Here is a 17,779-nt window from a genome sequence, read left to right on the forward strand (position 1 = left end):
TCAGATACACACGCAGCAGATGATAATATCTGTTATATAATAAAACTTTTATTAAACTATGTATGCAAACATTGTTCAGTTGTGTTGCTCGCTCCACGATGATGGAGGGAGAATGTTGCCGTGATGATGTAAAAGGTTTTCGTTAATTTACTGTCAGAGGTTCAAGAGAACGACTCATCGCAGGTGTTTGACATAAAAGCTGTCATATTTAAAATATTCAATATACAAAATATTATCTGTGAATTCCGACAAAAGGTGAGTGTGAGCCTCCCTGTCCCTCCTCTGATGTAACGTGTGGTGAGCGTATGGGACGAGGAGCTGACCTGAGATCAGCACTTCCTGTTTCCTGCAGACGAGCCTGTTAAACAACATGCGTGTCAGGTTCTACAGACCCCCCCCCCCCCCCTTCTCAGCCCCGCCCCCCAGGGATCCGTTCACACTGCTCAGCAGCGTCCGGGGGTCAGTACACGGCGCCCATGCTCTGTGTGGTGTTCGCCGCCGTGGAGGGCGTGTGGTGCGTTGGCGCCAGCAGACCCAGGTGGGCGCCCTGCTGCTGGTACCAGTTCTGATGGGAGAACTCCCCCATGTAGGTGGGCGAGGACTCCACAGGGGGGGGCGGGTAGGGAGCCTGCCCCCTGCTGGTCGGCTCCAGCAGTGCGTTACTCTTGATGCCGCTGTTTGTGTTGCTGCTGCTGTTTGTGTTGTTGTTGCTGTTGTTTGTGTTGCTGCTGCTCTCCCACACAGCCGGGGACGGGGGGGAGTTGCACGCCATGGAGTCGCTGGCGTCTGGACTGTGTTCCAGAGCGATCTCCCCGAGTGGGAACTCTCCGTTCTTGTAGAGCTTCTTGAATTTGGAGCGACGGTTCTGGAACCAGATCTTCACCTGAAGAAGAGAAGAAGATCAAAAGTGAAGGTTACAAGAAGGAAGGATTTCCCTCTTTAGCTTCTTTCAGCTCATTGTGTCTGTTTTCATGTAAGGTTGAAGGAGCTCAAAGACAAATGAATATACTTGTATTACTCCTATCATCAATCTAAGGTTTGCTAAGTTTCTCTTTCACACATGAACATGGAGACACGTACGTATTAACTCTTCTGCATGAGATCACATGTCTGAGATTCGTTTCTCAGTTTTGCGTGTGTCAGGCGTTAGAGACTTGTTCCCTGTGAAGCTTCCAGAGAATCTCCGGCTGTTTTCTAACGTGAGGTCGATCGGGACATTATGTGGAGTGTTTACCAGGAGGCAGGAGGGAGGAGCTCCAGAGAACAGAACAGCCCATCTGGAGCAGGTCAGGAGATTATCAGGAGTTCAGAGACATTTTGTTCACTTTCAGCCCCACATGCAAACTATTGTTGTCCCACTTATTTGTCGTGGAACTTCCTTATCAAATCAATTATTAAAATGTTTCTGCCTGAAAACCTTCTCTTTGCTGTTCAAGCGGCAGCTGGTGATATTGATATCTTCAACCTGCACGTGTGCTTCTGTCTAACAAGTGTCAGATAGACGCTGGATTACTGGCAGCTCCTTTGACTGTAATATGATTCTTTAGCTGTGATTTGTATAAACAGCTCTGAACTCATGAGCGCGTGGAGTGACATGACAATCACATGTTTCACCACAAGCCGTCGTGCTCCTGCTTTTGTTTTCTTAAGCACAAAGCGGAGCAATGATTTACAGGAGCAGCGATAAAGCAACCGGTGCAGCGAGCTCCTTCTTTTATCACTTGAGCCAAGATAATTCATGTTGTGGTAAATCATAAAGGCCGGAAGCGCACGGCTGTGTAAACCAGAGCGGCCGAGGCAGAGCGACTTCTGGCAAACGACTGAGTTCAACTGAGTTTACTTTGTCCCATCGTGGTTTTAATTAAAGTTGTTTTTTATTTTTGTATTGCAGTGTATTTAAGTTTAGCTCATTGTTTGGATTTTTGATTGTTGCCTATCATCTACAGTTTATAATAATTATCAAGTGTCTGCCAGTAAGTTGAGAGACTTTATTGATCATAATGTAGGAACTGAAAGTCCATTCTTTCAGCTTCACTTCATTCTTAATGAGTTATTAAATACTTCAGCCTGTTCACACCTCTCCAGGCTTCTCATTGGTCGCTGGTGAGGTTCAGAGAACCAACTCAATCAATCATCAAGTCACACTTCAACATTGTTTTTAATTTTCCTCTGACAGCGGAGACGCCGCCTGATGCCTCTGACACGCGCCAGCACTTTAATCTATCAGCGACACATTTAAAATCGCTTTCATCTTTTCTGATTGAACCGATTAAAGTCCAGCTCGCTGTGGTTCACCTGATGTTCCGAAGCTGTCGCTGCCAAACTGAAGATTCAATGAGTGAAATAACACGCAGGTGACTTCTGTGATTACGTCTCGGATCCTTTGATCTCGCTTTCATCTTTTTTAACTTCAGATCCTATCACTGCCTCGACCTCGACTGACTCTTCAACTGCGTTCAGGACTTCAACCGACGCCTCGACTCAATCAGGACCTCGACTGACTCGGAAAATCTCAGTTCCACTTCTCACTTTCTAAACAGTTTGGTCCTGTAAAGGTGATGTTGATGCTTCCTGTGATGCCCTGTGTCTCTGAACCTCGTGCTCGCTCACCTGCGTCTGGGTCAGGCCCATCTGAGCCGCCAGCTCGGCCCGTTCGGGCAGCGCCAGGTACTGAGCCGTCTGGAACCGCCTCTGCAGCACGGCCAGCTGGTAGCTGGAGTAGATGGTCCGCGGCTTGCGAATCTTCTTGGGCTTCCCGTTGACCATCCGCACCTCCATGTCCGGCTCTTCTTTCACTGCGGGGGGGGAAAAGGGAGAACCATGAAGACCATGAGCCGGGGGGGGGGGGTGAACCATGAAGACCTTGAGCCGGGTCTCCACTCTACTCCTTGTGCTGAGAAGTCGTAGAACCAAAATAACCTCGGCCGCTACAACCCCGACATTTCAAAGAAATTCCGCCAGCACTCTGAACTTATAATTTTGGTCTGAGTGTCTCCCACAGCCGGGGGGGGGGGGGGGGGGGGGAGATTTATAGGAGCTTTTCAAGTCGCCTGAAGGCTTCTCGCAGACTTCCTGCCTCTCAGCTCCTCAGACACTTCTGTTCAGTGTGATCCCTTCAAACTACTTTACTCTAATTCATTTACATTTGATCAGCACCTATACATATATATTTATTTATAAAAATCTGTATTTATATATTCATTTCAACTTAGAGTTTGCAAACAGAAGTACGATTGTGAGGATTTTAGTCATTTATATAATTTAATTGCTACTTTTGCTATAAAAATAACCCTGATTTATGTATTTGAAGTTAAACATTTAGACCTTCGTGCTGGGAGAAGTTTTAATATATAAATTCTATATGATTTATTTAATAAAAGGCAAGACCTTGTGTTTATTGCGAGTTGTGTTGTGTGCTTGTGGACGTGGGGTCTCTAACAGACTCAGGATCATGACCTTAGAGTTTCACAATATTTATTCTCTTTGGCACATGTTTCTTTTCTTGCTGAATAAAATGTGTTTTCATTTTAAAAGGAAGCGCGAGCCGGCGAGATGTTTGTGTGTTTGTTTGCGTGTGTGTTTGTTTGCGTGTGTGTCTGTCAGGGTGTGGCCACCTTGCGTGATAAGGAGCCGTCCTCGGTGGATGATTCAAAGGCCAAGGCTGACTGACGTGTCATGACACCTGATGTGCGTGGCTGAGGGCCAAAGTCCCCTGAGGCCATTTCCAAGAGTCAACTCCCAACTGGAATGTCAAAAGCAGCACACCAGTCTGTCCAGTTTGTTTTCCCTCTGCGGTTTGCACAGAGACACCTTCCAAGCTCGAGAAGGAGCCAAGAGGAAAAAGCTTCTGAACACAGAGCGGCGGCGCTCAAAGGAAAAGTCACAGAGCCAAGCAGTTGACCTCCATGTTCTTATGATTCAATTATAGCAGCAGTGTGTTGGGTTTATAATGACTTTGTGTAAAATTCCCTTTAAGCTCATTAAAGGGACATGAAGTCTCATCAGGTTTTATCCTGTCGCTCATGTTATTGTTCTTATATTTATATTGATATTATCTGTAGAGCTCAAGGACAAAATGTGTGTAAATGACACAATCAGGATAAGTTCAGAGACAATGTGAGGCTAAATTAAAGTTTCTTCACACCGAGCTTCCTTTTCATGAGAAAATAGAAATGAGACAATAATCATCACATTTAAAGTTGAATGTTTTCCTCTTGTTTCCTCAAAGCAAAGTCATTAAACTTTATAGAAACTCGCCTGCAGCGAGTGAGAAGAAAACCAGAACTCTTCATTTACGAGTTCTTCCTCCGGCCAACTCAGACTCTCACTGAGTCTCTGACCTTTTAGACCTGGACCCCACAGATCCACAGATCCACGGAGTTATTACAGCTCAGGGTTAAAGATAAAGTTAGTTAAGTTAGTTAAACTAAGTTTTTCACTCCACTCCAATCTTCCTGAACATTTAATATTTTATAATACTGACAAAAGCAGGTGAAAGTTAAAGTGAACGTTTTTCCAGGTGTTGTTATGGTTACTTTAACAGAAACTTTTTTTTTTTTTTTTAAAGGTCTGTTTGTCTTAATCCTCTGATAATAGGAAGTCAGTTGTTCGTGATTAAAAGAGAATCAGTGGATCATATTAAATAAATTGTTTTTCAAACATCCTGCCTGGATTATTGTTGGTTTGTATTCCTATGAAAACATAAATGTTTGACTAAATCTCATTTTACGCAGCAGCTGTTTGGACTCTCCATGTCCAGATGATCCATATTCATATCGTTCCCATGGAGACACGGGGACGTTGTGGACTCACCTGTCTCGTGCACGTCCCGGCTGAAGGCTCCGTGCTCCCGGTACGCACCGTGCGGGTACGGGTACTCGGCCTTGCCCCCCGGGTACGACCCCCCCCCCAGGCCGAAGTGGTGGTGGTACCCGTACGGGCTCACGTGCTGCGCCGCGTACTGGTGCTGCTGCGCCGGGTAGAAGTCCTGCGAGCCGCCGCTGTAGAAGCCCATGTCCGTGGAGGACGACTCCGGCAGGGTGGGCGACGCCTTCGTGCCGGAGATGGAGGGCTTCTTGTCCTCGAACACAGGGGACGCCTGTCCGTTCATGTCTGTCTGTCTTCTTCTTCTTCTCTCGGGACCTGGATGTCCTCTTCTTCTTCTTCTTCTCTCGGGACCTGTCTTCCTCTTCTTCTTCTTCTTCTTCTCTCGGGACCTGTCTTCCTCTTCTTCTTCTTCTTCTTCTTCTCTCGGGACCTGTCTTCCTCCTCTTCTTCTCTCGGGACCTGTCTTCCTCTTCTTCTTCTCTCAGGACCTGTCCTCTCGCCGGCTGCTGGTCCTAAACTCCCTTCACGCAGCAGCAGCAGCCAGGATGTCCACGGTGGCGGCGCCCAACCCAGCAGCCTGAGCTCCTAATTACAGGGTGTGCCGAGCCGAGCCGAGCCGGGCAGGACTGGGGGGGTGGAAGTCTGCTTCTCATTGGTCCTCCTGCTGGCTCCTGCCTCTGCCCCGGGGCCGAGCCCGGGCTGTGCCGCCTGTCTGGCTCCCTCCTCTCCCCGCAGAAACCTCCATGGAGCCGCTCCTCCTCGGGCCCGGAGCACGGAGTCCGACACTTGGCAACAACCAGGAAACTCCTCCGTCTCTCATACACTTGCACAAAGAGCCTGAGGAAGCGAGACAACATCCCAGAACATCCAGAACATCCAGAACATCCCAGAATATCCACAGAATACCCACAGGCTACAGATCTGAGCCGGACGCGCCGTGCGTAAAGGAGATAAGAGTGTTTACGCTCCCTTTCTAATGCAGATGTGGAGGTGCACAGCTGTCCTCACCCGTGTTGGCAGCTATTTACTGTTAATTAAGGTTTATTTAATTTACCTCTTTACATGTGTTGACACTGGGAAGAGGAGCAGCCCCTTGGGAAACCCCGCAGGCAACTCCAGGGGTTTAAATCACAGCAGATACACAAGTGGTGAAACACGAGCTGCAACTTTCTCACTGGGAAGTAAAGTTAGTAAAGTTGCTTAATCCCAGAAGGGAGAGACAGAAACTCGTCTAATTTAAAGTTTATTTAAATTACATAATCTGGCCACCAGGTGTCACTGCTGAGCCTCCTGGTAACTGCAGTTTTAAACTTGGCTCTTTCGTGATGTGTACGTTCAACAACACACATCAGGAGAATCAGCATCAGGTTTTAGTCCATCACAGACTGTCTCCACCACCCTGAGACCAGATCTGCTTCTCAGGGGTTCTATATTTGTTATTCAATATGTTTTTGCTTGTGTAATATTTTGAGCATTGCTAGAAGAGAGTTGTGACCCAAGCATTGAATTGCCAGCGACTCCTAAATGTAATTGTTGTGTAAGTGACTATAAACTCTTGAATCTGAGATGTTAGAAACCCCCCCCAGATCTGATCATCCAGTGGGGAACCAGCATTTGTGTTAAAAAAGACCAAAACACACAATGTTTAACACAACTGATGACATGTCCCTGACACACACACGAGAGATGTTCACCATCTTCTCAGTTTAAAAGAAAGCACGGTTCAAGTGTTGCAGCAAACTCAAGAGCACATTTTGTCTTTTTTAATCAAAGTGTTACTTCAGTTAAAATGACTGTACAATGATTTTACATGAAGCCTCAGCTGCACCCCCGAGCCCTGCCTGGTGGGAAGCAGGTCGGGAGTCAGAGGCAGCCAAGGAACAAGAGACATGAAATAAAAGTTCTCATCATATCAGAGGATCACGTTAACCAGGCAAAGATGAAAACTCATCTGCAGGATCCTAAAATCAAACCAGTTACAGTTTTCATTTCATTATTTTTATTAGCGTTTGTCTTTCTCGGCCATATACGGTAAACCCTCGAGTCTTTTCAAAATTTTGTTCCCAGAAATGTACAGCTTGATTTTTCTTCAGCAGAAACTCTGCCTTTTCCGCATCGCAGGACAAAAAGAGTTCTCTCTCTCTCTCTCCCGTCACGGCTCCAGCGTCAGAAAGCACTTTGTGACTCACCAAGGTTCAAGGTTCGTTGACGCTTTACAAAAAGAAAAGAAAAGACTGTGACTATAATCAGGCCTTGGATGATGTTGGCAACTGGTATATACAAACAGGAAGTGGGAGGGGGGGTGTGTGGAGACCCCAGTGTGTCCATCCTCCTCTCACTGTGGTCCCAGAGCGGGGGGGATTAGAAGAGAAGTTACCCTGTAGGGTCCATAAATCCCAGAATGCCTTGTGGCTGAGTCCGACCAGTCAGGGGGAGCCAGGTGAGGGAGAGGAGGCGGGGGGGAATCTGAATTTCAAACATTCACTCTCAGGGTCGTGAATTATCCTGAATAATTCACGACTGCCCTGACATGGTCCTGAGAGATCGATCACAGATGTTCAGCTCGTTTCACTTCCCTGATCTGAGTGAATTCACAAATCTCTTCTGTTCCAGGACCTCATGATGATGTTTTGGTGTGAGGAAAAAGTGTGTGTGTGTGTGTGTTACAGAAAGAGAACTAGAGGCTTTATCCACACTGGTAGATTTTTCTTTTTAAACTAATATAATCTCCATCCACACGAGTGTTTGATCACCACTCAGTGAAACAGAAAGCAGATTGTTTACTCTGCTCACTTCCAGCAAAGACTCCAAACCAGAACCGGTCACATGATATGTTTTGCTTTACGAGTCATGATTGAGAGAAGCTAATCGATAAGTGGACATGTGTCCTCACGTGTCCTCGGACGACCTCTGCCTGTGGTCAGGATCTGAACTCAGCGCTGACCAAGTGTGATCGGATCCCTCAGGGCGGATGTTCACAAACAGTCCGAACAGAGCAAGCAGTGTTTTTTTTTTTTTTTTTACAATATATGTAAGTTTAAGTACGGTATAGGTTTTTCCTTATTGTTATTTTACAAGATTCCCTGACGGCCAGTGCAGAGAGAAACAGGTGTGGGGGCAGGGGGGCTTTCCAGTTTTACAAACAGTACAAACCAGTGGTGGGAGAAGAGGGCGCAGTGCCTGGGTTTGTCCAGAGGGGGGAGCACTTGGTGCCAGATCAACCCTGGTCAGATTTGAAGGAAGAAACAGTGACAGGGAGGAGGGGGCGAGCAGAGGACTGGGGGGGTGGTCGGGGGGTGGTCGGGGGCTGTGTGCCCCCCCCCCGACACGTTGTTGATCTGTTGGTTGGTCTTCAGTTGGTCAACTGGTTTACGTCCTCGCTGGATTGTTGAGTGTTTGTTCTCTCCTCATTCCCCCCCCCCCCTCCTCCTTCCCCTCCTGGGTTGAAGTGAGCGATCCACGAGTTCTGATTGGTCCACGTCACTCCGGACACCTCTCTCTTTCTGAGGGGGGGGGGCAAAGGACAGTGAACACAGCTTACAGGAATAAGTTAATTTTCTTTTACCAAACGTTACCAAAATGATTTAAAGTATAAAACACTGGTACGAATGTTTAGTAGCACCTTTGAGTCATGATATAATTTGAGTTTGCCACAACATTTCATTTATATAATGAACACACAGACCTTATGTGAGCTTCTTGGCTTTGTTGTAGAGCGAGTCCACCACTTTGCTCATGTTCTGAATCGTCTCCAGCGCCGCCTCGTACGTCTTGTCCACAACCGGCTCAGCGAAGACGATCAGGACACCCTCGCCTTGGTCCAGAATACCTGTCAGGTCAGAGGGACAGAGAGAGAAACGTGTTTAGAGGACAATCATTCAATCAGTGATCAACCTTCATTCAGTTTGCTTTAGAGGTGATGAAGCATTTTGAACTTTAACTTTCATCCTTACACAAGTTATCTGTCAAACTGTGAAATACAGGAAAGCCATTTATGCTTACCGTGAAACTTCTCATCCAGAATCATCTGTGATAGTTTCCTCTCCACGTCTCCCTGTAAGTCAGACACATCCAGACTGTTTCTCACTGTGATCACCTCGAAATTTATTGTGTAGCATGACAATTTAAATGCGAAAAGAAAAACAAAAATGTACCTCTGATAGTTTGATGAGGGAGGAAATGTGTGCGATCTGTTAGAGACAAGATGGACAAACACAAGGTTTAAACCCACAACAGTAAACTTTATTAACAGAGTATAACTTAATTTACTTTGTCCTCCTATCCTGGTGAAGTTCTGCACCTGAGTGAACCAGCTGTGGTTGAATACAGACGCATGTGAGGAGATTACCTGGACCCTGGAGAAAGGTTCAATGACCCTGATGAGATTCTTCTCCAGCAGGTTGTCGTACAGCGTGGTGAGATGGTTGCTGATGATGGGGTCATCACTCAGCTCAGGTTTGTACTCTGTAAGTGCCTGAGGGACGGTGGGAATCAGATGTTAATCACAGGTGAAGGGAGAGCACTTTCATTCTCAGTGCTGTTGCACTACAACATCAAACTCGAGACACAAACCTTTTCAAAGTCTGCGAGCGACCGGTTCTTGCTGGCTTGTGCCACACACTTCATAGAGTCTGTCTGTGGGAGGAGAACACAGGGTGAGAGGCTTCATGGAAGTGGTTCAGTGTTTGATCATTCGCCTTTTCCACTGGTCAAAAACCCACCAACACCCACTAACATCTGGCTTTTGTCTGATGTTTAGAACACTCAGGCAATGAGGTTTAAATCCAACACTGAATAGATTCAAACCTCATTCATTCCAATAGTTACAGGTTGTTATTGTCTCCTATCAACATATTGTCAACGGGGAGAGATTGATTTATATGAGAATTCAAGTGTCGTGGACATACCTCTCTGCCAGAGTGCCGCAGAGCGAGCTTGCCGCTGATGAGGCCTTGGACATCGTCTGGCCTGAAACAGAAAGAACATACACCTCTGTGAATTCTCCAGAAATGTTCCAGAGCAACTGACTGGAGGAACACGTCGAGGCATGTCTGAGAGCAGCTTCACAGAAAAATGCTGACTGCTTAAAAGCTGTCTATCCTGCACTATCATCAGCTTCTGTGGGGAAACAAATCATCATATATCACCACTTACAAGTTGAGCATGATTTTGCAGAGCAGCATGTATTTGATGGCTATGATGGCTCGGGGGCTGTCGATGGAATCGTAGCCCTCAAAGGCCTCGTAGAAGTAGGAGTAAGCCGTCTTCCAGTCTTTCTCCTCTGCTGCGTGAATAATCCCTGAAAACACAAAACACACACAGAGTAAATGTCAGGTTAACAGAATCTTCAGTATGTTCTGATTAGTTTATTAACTCTGCGTGTGTGTTGTCGAGGTAGCACAGGTTGTACCTGACTGCATGTCTAAAGCTGCTTGTAGTTTGGGTGGGCAGTAGATGGCGTTGGCGGTTGTCCTGGCGGAGGTGAGGGCGGCCCGGGCCTTGGGAAGGTTACTGAGAGCGTGGTACGTCTTACTCTCCTGCAGCTGAACCTCCACCAGCAAGGCTTTGTCGTCCATCTTCTTCAGCTCCTGCAGCAACTGGGTGCCTGCAGAGAGAAGGAGAGAGGTTTTCAGATGGTCAAAAGAAATCCAATCCGACAACCTTCCTTTAGCATGAGAAGTAAACGTGATGTAGTGTGAGCCCTCACCGAGTGTTAGTGCTTCCTGGTAACACTTTGTGTCGAAATACAGCGAAATGAGACGACCCTGAGGAGAGAAGAAAAAAAACACAATCTCAGACCTGTGTTCACAACTTGCTTTGTTTATCAGGATAGAATTTGTTCTTCACTTTAAGGTTTCTACGAAGTTAAGTGTAAAGTCACACACACTGAAAGGAAACTGCAAATTCTCAAGGATCAATTATAGACTTGCTGACAGTCAATAACAGGTCAATAAAAGCTATTAAACTGATTTAACGGCTGGAATGCAACTTAAAGATGGTGGGAACCTCACAAGAGAGTTCATGGACTTTTGTTTTGAAGCTGTTGGAACCGGGAAAAACAAACATTGCAGGAGAAACAGCTGGACAAGTCCAACCAAGTCTGGATGTGGCCGGTCAGCTCGGGTTGGAAAAGACCCACGATATCAAGCCTCTTAGTAAAGTTGTCTGGTACCAGGTAAGTATGAAAGTCTTGTTAAGTCTCACCTCCAGCGCCTGTCGGAGGAAGGTCCTCTTCTCAGTCTTGGCCCACTCGATGCACTCCAGGCAGAGCTCCACCTCCTGACCTGTGGCGGCCTCCATGTCCAGGAAGAGGTCGAGCAGGGAGCGGACCAGCCGGGCTGCCTTGGCCTTGGAGATGGTGTTGAGGAAGGGGCGTACATACTTGAGCAGGCCCCCCAGTTCTGAGAGGAAGAAGTAGAAGAAGAAGAAGAAGGACAAAGTTACAAACAGCTCGTGGTTAATCTGCTTCTATGGCTGGTGAATGCAGAGTTTGCACAAATGTTACAACTACTAACTTCAAAGTTTGTTCTGACTAACTGAATCCATTGGTTTCTTGTAATTCAGTACAGAACATTAGAGTCAGGACCTCAGTCACATACCTTCACTGCAGTTTGAGTGACTCTACGTGGATCCATGCAGACGCAGCTAGGTTGTGTGTGAACATGATGGTTGTGTATGTGTGAACATGGTGGTTGTGTGTGAACATGGAGGTTGTGTTTACCTGCAGCTTGTCCGGTCTTGGCCAGCAGGGCTCCCAGCTCCAGGATGCTCTGCTCTTTAACACGCACTGCTTCCTCATCACTGTCCTGGATGTCCCGCTTCACTGCACACAGACACACACAGTGATGATTAAACACACTTCAACATGAATCTCACAACCAGAGAGATAGCTGATTCCCCCCTCCCCTCCTCCTGCGTGGGACCAGGACGTGCAGCTGCATCAGGCTGGATGCTAACCAACAGTGGAACCCCTGGTTAGCATCCAGCTGTGGAACCCCTGGTTAGCATCCAGGTGTTCCAAAGCTGGTTAGCATCCCCTGGACTGCCACACACAGTGACAGCTCCGTGTTGGAGCCTCAGCTGCGACACAGACGCCCCGCAGCTCCACGACCTGACCGCGGGGAAGCGGCCGGGGATGGGAGGCAGCAGCCGGGGACGGGAGGCAGCTCGCCCGGCCTCATGTTCACATCCAGGGCGAGATGCTACCGAGGAGCCGCTGTCAGCCGAGCCGCTGTTAAATGAATGAGCGTGGGAAGCTAGCGTTAGCATCACCCGGGAGCTAGCCGCTGGGCTGCTAGCCGGCTAGCAGGCTGCTGCTGACTCACTGTGTAAAAGCAGGGAGACGGCCAGCACTGGGCTAGCTTAGCTTAGCTGCTAACAGGCTAGTGGAGCTGGAGCTCTCGCCCCGCGGTGAACAGCGTGTCTGAGCCGGATGTGAGTGCCTGTCCCCGGGTGTGTTATCTACCTATCGAGTGCAGGATGTCGATGGACGCGTCCCGGTCTGTCCCCAGTAGAGACTGGGCTCTCTGAAACTCAGCCACCGCCGCGGCTGCCATCTTTCCTCTGCCCCGCTGGGTTCCGGTCAGCAGCTGTGGCGCCTCCTACTGGTGATGCCGGCCTCCTACACCTCTTCTTCCTCTTCATCTCATTATGATGCAGGTTCAGACTTAATCAGGATAAAACCTTGATTTTTAATAAGTAACGTGATATTTTATCTCAGTACTTTATTAACGGATATTTCAAAGTCACGCCCCATATCAACGGGTCAAAAATGCCCTAAAGATAGTCAAAAATGCCCTAAAACGTTTCTATGGCTTATGCAAATTGAATAAAACTATTATTTATTAATTTTACTTCTGCACCACTGTTGTTGGTGTTTCTTCTTTTTTCTCTCACAACAATATCATCTCTGATGTTAACTTTGATTCTTCATTTCTGCGTTTAAGTATTTGTAACAAGTACTTTTTTAATAAACAAAAACAAAATCAAACATTTGCCTAATTCTGTTCTAGACTCCTGTGGTTTTTAGAAACCTGAATATATCCTGCATCACCGATAATACATGTATTTATATAGCACCTTCATAAAGTACAGCTCAAAGTGCTTCACAAACTGAGTACCTCTGTAATATTTCTGTTGTACTTCATGTTAAACTGTTTCAGTGGGGTGAGTTTTAGGTGTCTCTTATTGTTGAAAGACAAAGAAAAAATGAGCCACTGTTTCCTGCTGATTATAACTGTCACACCTGCCTGTTGATTATCTTCAAGCTGCTGCTTAGACCTTTAGAACCAAACCTCATTCTCACCATCACCTCTTCCTCTGGTGCTTCTTCTCATTTCACCTTTCTTTTGAATACTACGTAAGAATCTGCCCTTCTTTCCTCTGTCCCGTTCTTCCTGCCACCCCCCCTTCAGTACTGATTTGATTGCACTTTGGATCTCAGCCTTCCTATAATTTACTGCCACATCTACATCTCTTTTCCTTATTGTTCATTTTGCATATTTATCAGCCAGTTTATCTCCTTTCACCCAGATGTGGGCAGGAATCCATACAAACTTGATTTCAATCCCTGTTCACTTTTTTACTAAAACAGTATCTCTAAATTATGTCCTGAGTTTTGATGTTTTCAGGGGCACTGCTGGAATCTGAACATATCAATACTTTACTTGTTTTTATTATCACTTTCAAGTTTTGGTGGCACATGCAACAGGGAGTCAATGGAGGAACGATCACGTCCCTGTGGGTCCCAGCACAGTTGGGCATCTTGGAGAATTAGAGATCAGACAATATGGCGAAGCCTTCACAGGTTGTTGGTGTAGCAGCACAAGAAGGAACAACAACTCCACATTAAATATTAAAAATAGATTTTATTTCACAAAATATACAGAGTGCAAAAAACTCAATCACATCTCATGAGTCGAATCACTCATGATCGTTGTGTCCGCTCGCTCTCACAGAACGATGGACAGATAGTCACAGACCTGAAAGTAGAGGAAACAAGGAAATTGTGAAGAGCGCCATAAAAATAAATAAACTGAAAATGAACCTAAATGTGAAATGTGTCTCTGGAGAATGTCAAGAGTTGAATGCATGTCTGAAAACATTCCCTGTCTGCAGAAGAACTCAAAGGGTCGTTCAAACTAAGAATAAAGTGTGATTTGTCCCACAACAAAGTCAACAATAAAGCATCTATATGAAGCAGCAGATGTTTTTACAACGTCACACAATATGCATGGTCTCATCACATCTGTCTGTGAACTGCCTGGATGACCCGGCAGTGAGTGAGCACAGTACCTGGCAGCTGATCATCAGGTTGGGGGAGCTGTCTATGTTTGGAGCGACAAAGAAAAGCGGGTTGTGGAGACAGTCCTCCGTGTGCTCCGACACCTTGGACTCCAGCAGATAGCGCAGGACATCTGGAGTGATGTCTCGTGTCTGAAGACAAGAGGACCAACAACGCAGCACTTTAGTTGAGAACAATATTCAGCATGTAACTGAACCTTGGGCTTTTTTGTCAATGTGTGACTTCTGTCAGATTTTCAACACAGGGTAATAATTAACATTGTTTCAGGGGGGAAAACAGAGACGTGTTGATGGGACATTGGGGAAGGAGCAGTTGTGTAACACGAACCTTAGTGTTGATGTACAGTCCACAGGAGCAGGAGATGAAATGACTGTTGATATTTAAGTTGTTCCTACAAGAAACAAGAAGCACTTAAATGAGATTTAGTTGTGCAATAGCTTCATATGGTCAAACTTAATGCATTTATATCAGTCTCCATTTTCAAATTTCGAGGTAGAATAGAAATGATTAGTTGTTCCACATAGATGCGAACATGACAAACCATTAGTGTCTGTAAATATCTGTTAAGGAAGCAAATCCTTGACTCACGTGTGACAAATGGGACAAATAATATGATTTTCATCCATCCCTTCCACGACCGACGATATGAACTGCTCCTCAAACTGCAGGTTTCTCTCATACTCCTCAATTATAGACATTTCTGAAGCACAAGGAAAAACACACAACAAAAAGCTCACAATCTGTTTCTTGTGCTTTTGTATCTCACGTCAGCTGAAATTACCACTGTGTCAGGGATGTCACGATACAAGGAAATGTCTATGATTCTCAATATCCAATTCGATACCACCACAAAAAACAAACAAAACAATGAATCCCATTTACTTCAACACAAACAGTGGCCTGTAGGACAAATATGAGATTTCAGTTATCAGGCATGACTCTAACTGTAGGACAGAAACCAGCAGAGAGGAAACAAATCTGTTACCTTGAGACATGAGCTCCTGTTGGATTTCTTCAAGTACGGCCAGCTCATCATACTCAGTCATGACACTGAACATCTGTTTCAAAGAAAAGGAGAACGACATTCAGCAGGTTATAAAAACTAAAATAGATTATAGTGGGTTTTAACAAAGCAGGAAGCTCAGCTACAAACTACAGATCTAGTCAAGGTTCACATTCTCTTAGAAAAGGTTTCCAGAAGTTTCCCATAGGATTCAACATAGTAATTGGTCTTGAATGGTCATAATTTAACAGTATTGACCACATTTTTATTCCTTCATTATGTGTGAAGTGATGAAGTGACTCGAAATTAGCCACGTCCATCACACTGCAAGTTATGGTTGACTGGCCTCGTGAACACGTTTGTTATTACGTGAATTCTTAATTGAATTGTAGCATCAAAACAATCTTATGTCAGTTTTTACTTCCTTCATTTGCAGGCTGATAGATGATCAACACACGGCCGTGATGAACAGATCACGTAGCGAAACAGTGTTTCAGGGTTGAGTCCCATGTTGATGACAGGACCAGTTGTGTGGTTTCATTTAATGAATCTCAGTGAAGTGAAACTTTAAATGTGTCCCACGTCAGTGTGTGAGAGCTTAGTAACTTGATGGAAGTATTAACATCACTGAGGTGCATGTGGAGTTATCAGGTGAGAGAAGCTGGAGTTCAGAGAGAAGGGGACACGGAGAGAACCAGACCGACCTCTGTCAGCCCCTGCGGCCGCAGCAGGGAGGGCAGTCCCCTGGCCTCTGACTGCAGGACGCTCCACTCCTCCTCCATCACTTCCTGGACGAGCATGGAGGCTCCGGAGCCGCCGACCAGCGGGCGCTCTCCCGCCTGACGGTACCGGTCCAGCAGCCGGGAGCGGCTGTTCTTCAGCCGGTCCACACAGCGCTGCAGGAGCCGGGAGAGAAGAGGGAGAGCTCGAGGTTACACACAGGACCAGTGCTAGCTAACAGCAGCTAGCTTACACAGCAGCTAACACAGCTAACACAGCTGGCTTACAGAAGATAACACAGCTAGCTAACACAGCTAACACTAGCAAACAAGCAGCTAGCTTACAGCAGCTAACACAGCTAGCTAACAGCAGATGATAGCAGATGATAGCAGCTAGCTAACAGCAGCTAACAGCTAGCTAAGACAGCAGCTATCACAGTTAGCTAACACTAGCTAACAGATCCGTGTCTTACTTTGCGGAACGTCTCCTTCCATGGCGGAGTGGTTCCTTTATAAAGCGACCTGTGTCTGTGCTGCGCGTCCATCTTCATCGAGCACCAACTGACACGGACCCGTTCCAACAACCAGGCTAAAGTTAGCACGGCTTCCACAACCAAAACATCCCAGCTTTAAACCCCGCGACCCGGAACCGAATGGACGCAGCCGTGAACTGCATGATGGGATGTGTAGTTCACTGTTGCAAAGATGAAAATAAGTGTATATTACAATGGTATTTTTTGTATTATATTAACATGTATTATATTCATCACAATATACAATATATAAAATATTAAAATGTTAAATTGATTAATATTAAATTAACATTTATTGAATGAAGTTTGATTGATTTCAGTGAATAAAATCAAGATGTCTGCTCATGCTGCAACAGTTCTGACAAACTTTCACCAAACTTCAAATCTCCTCTTCCTCCTTTGTCTCCCTCTTCCTCCTCTTCCTCATCTCCCTCCTCTACACTCTATATACCTCCTCTACCTCATCATCCTCTTCTTCTTCATTCACCTCCTCTGCCTCTACTCCCTCGTCTTCCTCCTCTCCCTCTTTTACGTCCTCTTCTTCATTCACCTACTCTCCCTCCTCTTCCTCCTCTATCTCCTATATATCTCCTCAGCCTCTTATATCTCTTACATCCTCTCTGCCTCCTCTATTTCCTTTTCCCCCTCTATATCTTCTGTCTCCTCTTCCTCCTCCATCTCCTCTTCGTCATCCATCTCCTCTGCCTCCTCTCCCACCTCCGCTGTTTCAGCACCTCGGACAGTGACCTCTCTGATTGGTGGACTCGCTCGCGGACCAATGGTTTCAGAGCTGAGCATCAGCAGCATCCCGTCCTCAGCCAATCAGAGAGCTCCGTATCTCTCCTGCATCCAACCCGAATAACTGCAGATGCCCGCATCTCTCTCTCTCTCTCTCTCTCTCTCTCTCTCTCTCTCTCTCTCTCTCTCTCTCTCTCTCTCTCTCTCTCGTTGAGGGTTTAAGCTCACATCTATTTTGGGATTTCATAGTGGCCATCTTTCCCCTCTCGGTAAAGACCCGTGTTGTGTTGTGTTGTGTGGTCCATGTTGTGTGTGTGCGGGAGCTCTGTCAGCTGTCACCTCTCCAGCAGCGGGACATCAGAGATGCTCGCTTCTCGATGGAAGACACGTTTCCACTTCCAGGGGTGAATCCACATCTGGTTCGCATCTGTATTCCAGCCGAGGAGCGGATGAAGATTTGAGGAATCAGACCCGTGAGCCTGCAGCTCTTCAGGGTTCGCATCCCTGCAGGGACCGATCCGCTTCACACCCGGACCCTGCGGGCTGCAGGCGGTGCGGGAACCAGCGACCTGCGGTGCCGGTGGACGAGCCGCTCATCGTGAGGGAGCGAGGTGCGATAGATGGATTTGAAACGAAGAGCAGATTGATCAGAAGG

General features: G+C 46.4%; 3 protein-coding genes across 3 annotated transcripts; all 3 read right to left on the reverse strand.

The window, feature by feature from the left end:
• Window positions 1–460: 460 nt before the first annotated feature.
• On the reverse strand, window positions 461–5,110 carry LOC133023649 (homeobox protein Dlx3b-like). Its single transcript, XM_061090724.1, has 3 exons — window positions 4,813–5,110; window positions 2,611–2,795; window positions 461–883 (listed from the first exon to the last, which is right to left on the reverse strand). The coding sequence occupies exons 1-3, from the start codon at window positions 5,108–5,110 to the stop codon at window positions 461–463; spliced, it is 906 nt and encodes a 301-aa protein (XP_060946707.1).
• Window positions 5,111–6,575: 1,465 nt separating this feature from the next.
• Window positions 6,576–12,401, reverse strand: LOC133022623 (26S proteasome non-ATPase regulatory subunit 11A). The gene is made up of 13 exons (XM_061089469.1): window positions 12,293–12,401; window positions 11,549–11,650; window positions 11,032–11,228; window positions 10,535–10,592; window positions 10,238–10,432; window positions 9,982–10,126; window positions 9,735–9,795; window positions 9,400–9,462; window positions 9,176–9,301; window positions 8,982–9,017; window positions 8,830–8,881; window positions 8,513–8,656; window positions 6,576–8,330 (listed from the first exon to the last, which is right to left on the reverse strand). The coding sequence occupies exons 1-12, from the start codon at window positions 12,381–12,383 to the stop codon at window positions 8,514–8,516; spliced, it is 1,269 nt and encodes a 422-aa protein (XP_060945452.1). The 5' UTR covers window positions 12,384–12,401; the 3' UTR covers window positions 6,576–8,330; window position 8,513.
• Window positions 12,402–13,674: 1,273 nt separating this feature from the next.
• Window positions 13,675–16,490, reverse strand: rpain (RPA interacting protein). Its single transcript, XM_061090142.1, has 7 exons — window positions 16,327–16,490; window positions 15,839–16,030; window positions 15,117–15,189; window positions 14,720–14,831; window positions 14,459–14,522; window positions 14,122–14,262; window positions 13,675–13,808 (listed from the first exon to the last, which is right to left on the reverse strand). Exons 1-7 carry the CDS (start codon window positions 16,402–16,404, stop codon window positions 13,779–13,781), a joined length of 690 nt encoding a protein of 229 aa, XP_060946125.1. The 5' UTR covers window positions 16,405–16,490; the 3' UTR covers window positions 13,675–13,778.
• Between the last annotated feature and the right edge of the window lie 1,289 nt (window positions 16,491–17,779).

Source organism: Limanda limanda, chromosome 17 (assembly GCF_963576545.1).
Source record: "Limanda limanda chromosome 17, fLimLim1.1, whole genome shotgun sequence".
NCBI classification, from domain to species: domain Eukaryota; kingdom Metazoa; phylum Chordata; class Actinopteri; order Pleuronectiformes; family Pleuronectidae; genus Limanda; species Limanda limanda.